This window comes from Fundulus heteroclitus, chromosome 4 (assembly GCF_011125445.2).
Source record: "Fundulus heteroclitus isolate FHET01 chromosome 4, MU-UCD_Fhet_4.1, whole genome shotgun sequence".
NCBI classification, from domain to species: Eukaryota; Metazoa; Chordata; class Actinopteri; order Cyprinodontiformes; family Fundulidae; genus Fundulus; species Fundulus heteroclitus.
The window spans coordinates 31,449,378-31,452,735 of record NC_046364.1 but is presented as its reverse complement, the minus strand read 5'-3'; the positions used below and the strand labels follow the sequence as shown (position 1 = coordinate 31,452,735).

Here is a 3,358-nt window from a genome sequence, read left to right as displayed (position 1 = left end):
TCAGACAAAGTAAATAAAGACAAAAAGTCAATGATAATCAATATCCTTACACTCATAGAGAATATCTTTGAGTAGCCTAGTCAAATTCCAGGTTTAAAGCCAATCCAGATGCTATGACAAGACAGCAAAACATTTCTCAGTTTCTTTGAATCTATTAATCTGAACATTCATTAAATGCATCCATATCAATTTTATGCATTAAATAACATTATATAGGTGATGTGATATTTTACTGTTATTGGAAGACTGTAATATTGTAACAATTCATACTGTGAGCATCTCTTAGAAAAACGTTTGGGCTTTATAAAACTCCTGTGGGGTTGCTTGGCACTGGTAAAAAACACTGGAGTGTTTTACGAGCATTTAGAAAAGCACTGACTGTCACATTTCACTCAACATAAAAAGACATTTTATTTTTTGGTTCACAATGTCCTCAAGCAACAGCGTTTATGCATTTACAAATAAATCTCTTAGAAATAACTGTAAGGCAGGAGAGTGTTTAAAACTGTCAAAGGATTAACATTTTATACCTTTTTTTTTTTTTTCTTAAAAGTGATTTTTCAGAATGTCCCAAAATAGAATATCTTATTTTGTCGTCACACACAGTAGCAGAAATGTATCCACACTGGTTTTGTGTTTTGTTTGCCATCCGGTCCAGCATCAACGGTCCTGATTGTTCTGTCTGTGAAGCGCTTCCTGGGAGTGGCGATCCGCCTCAGTCCGTTTCGTTCCCTTTCTTCGGCACATCCTGGTGCTGCGGCTCAGAGGCCTTCGGTCGTGCCTCAAAATAAGGTCTGTAGATGTAAATGCCCCCAGCGACCCCGAGCGCTGCGGCTAAAGCCAGCTGGGAGAAAGGCATCCTTCGTCGAAACATTACTTCAGTTTTTGTGGGGAATCCAGATCGAAGGACCCCAAACGATCCTGAAAGAATAATAAACAGGTGACAGCCAGGAATTATCGGACCTTACTTACAAATTTAAGTGCTGTGGTGAATTTTACACGTTCCTCTAAAACGTTAAGCATAACTGTTGAGGCATTTTGACTTACCATACATTAACATACTGAAAATGATTAATTCCCATTTCTGTTGCTAAATTTGCTTCTACAAGCTGTTGAGTCGTTTTATTATACACAGCATTTCTACTTTGGCTTCATCTTTTATTAACATAAATACTGACAGTGGGGAACATTTTGTCTGAGGAAGGATTTTGATCATTTTAGAACCTGTTTAAAATCTTTTTTTTTTTTTTTTTGCCTACTAAGACCTCCAATTAAATGTCAGTAAATTTTCTTCACTATGAATTTTGGGAGTTTAAAATGACTGATGCACGCTAAAGACAAAAATACATTTCTTAACAAAACCCCCCTAATATGCACACACTATCTTGCTAAAAGTATTTGCTCACCTGTCTTGATTCACATAAGAACTTAAGTGACCTCCCACTCTAATCAATAGGGTTTACTATGACGTTGGTCCATCGCTTTGCAGCTATAACAGCTTCAATTCTTCTGGGTAAGCTGACCACAAGGTTGTGGAGCATGTTTATTGTCATTTTTGACCAGGCCAGTCAAGGTCATCCACACCAATTCAACTGATTCTATTCTTAAATTAATCTTTATTTATACAGCGTCAAGTCACAACACATCATCCCAACGCACTTTGCAAAGTGAATTCTATGAAACCATACAAAGAGATTGGGTAAAGGTTTTTTATCTAAGGAAATCTAGCAGATTACATGGAGTCATCGACTTGCAGAACTTCTCGCCTCTATAGCTTTTATGGACCTTGCTTTTTACACTGGGGCACAGTGATGTTGGAAAAGGAAGGGGCCGTCTCCTAACTGCTCCCACAAGGTTTGGAACATGGGTTTGTCCAAAATCTCTTGGATTTGTTGAAGCATTCAGAGTTCCATTCACTGGAACTAAGGGGCCGGGGAAAGGAACAACCCCATAAGATGGAGAAGCGTGATTCACCACTCCAGAGAAAGTGCCTCCACTCGAGTCCAGTGGTGGCGGGCGAGCTTATCACCACTTCATCCATCACTTGGATTGCACTTAGTGATGTATGGCTTGAATGCACTTGCTTGGCCATGGAAAGCTGTCTACACGACATTCTGGAGCTAATCTGAAGGCCAGATGAAGTTTGGAGGTCTATTGCGATTGACTGTGCAGAAAGTTGTCAACCTAGCTATGCGCCTCCTCACCATCCACCGCCCCAACTCCAGCCGTTTCTGTGACCTACTACTTTGTGCCCGAGTTGCTGTTGTTCCCAATCACAGGTGGCATCCTACTACAGAACCACGCTGGAACTCACTGAGCTCCTGGCAGAGACCCGTTCTTGCACACGTTTGTAGAAGCAGCCTGCATAATATCTGTGTTTTCTAAGGACCCTCTTGAAAATGAGATGACACGTCTCAAGGGGTTATCCTTGAAATAAATGAAAATAACTAGGTGCTTGATTTCGTACACTTACGGCCATTTAAGTAATTGGAACGCCTGATTTTGATTACAGTACTTGGATGGATGAGCGAATACTTTTAGCAATAGATATCTAATTTCTTATTCTTAAAAATTGCCCTTAAATACACAAAATATAAAACAACGGAATGGTATAAAACTTATTTTGACTATAACATCTACAGACAAAAGGGTATTACATTCTTATAGAGATTAATTCACTAATATTCTACAAACTCTTACAGTCCCTAAAGCAGCGTCTTATTTTGAAAAGTTGCCACCGGATAATGAGTGCGTGTCCCTGTCTTGATAGTTTGCTGACCTTATTTTATTATTGAACACACTGATCATCAAAAGTGTAATTTTTAACTATTCCAGAAATAATTATCTGCAACATTCGTCACTCACCAGCGAGCGCTTTGTACGCCGTGCCACCCCGGACCGAGGGACAGCCTGATGAGATGCAGGAAAGGTGCAAGTAGAAGCAAACAGGGCACTTATGTACGGCCGGAGATCATTCTTCTTCTTGGGTTGTACGGAGGATGCACAGCGCCACCTGGCGGATGGCGGGGTTGCAAACAAGACTTATGAGACCATTGTTCCATGTTGGTCAACAACAACATAATAAAAGAAAGTCTCGGTGAATAAAAATAAGCCACATTAAGTCTTAGCAAAATATATTTTACTACAAATAGACATAATAATTTTAAACTAGATAAGCCACATTAAATAAAATTAGAAATACTGTGGTAAAGGTAGCCACTGAGTAAAAATAAGATTTGTGCATCACTATGTTTATATTTTAAATTATTTGGCTTAAAAAAAATTGCTGTCATAATTATTGTGCGAAGATTTCAACATTCTTACTGCTGTAATTGCGGATTTGAGATCAACACACAAT

At 39.0% G+C, this 3,358-nt stretch overlaps 1 protein-coding gene across 1 annotated transcript; it reads right to left on the bottom strand.

The window, feature by feature from the left end:
• Positions 1-386: 386 nt before the first annotated feature.
• On the bottom strand, positions 387-2,986 carry LOC110367172 (protein PIGBOS1). The gene is made up of 2 exons (XM_021312049.2): positions 2,866-2,986; positions 387-921 (listed from the first exon to the last, which is right to left on the bottom strand). The coding sequence occupies exon 2, from the start codon at positions 872-874 to the stop codon at positions 716-718; it is 159 nt and encodes a 52-aa protein (XP_021167724.2). The 5' UTR covers positions 875-921; positions 2,866-2,986; the 3' UTR covers positions 387-715.
• Positions 2,987-3,358: the final 372 nt, after the last annotated feature.

What these genes read in the sequence shown, in the direction of transcription:
- LOC110367172 (XM_021312049.2), bottom strand. Translation starts at nt 874, where the DNA reads ATGTTTCGACGAAGGATGCCTTTCTCCCAGCTGGCTTTAGCCGCAGCG.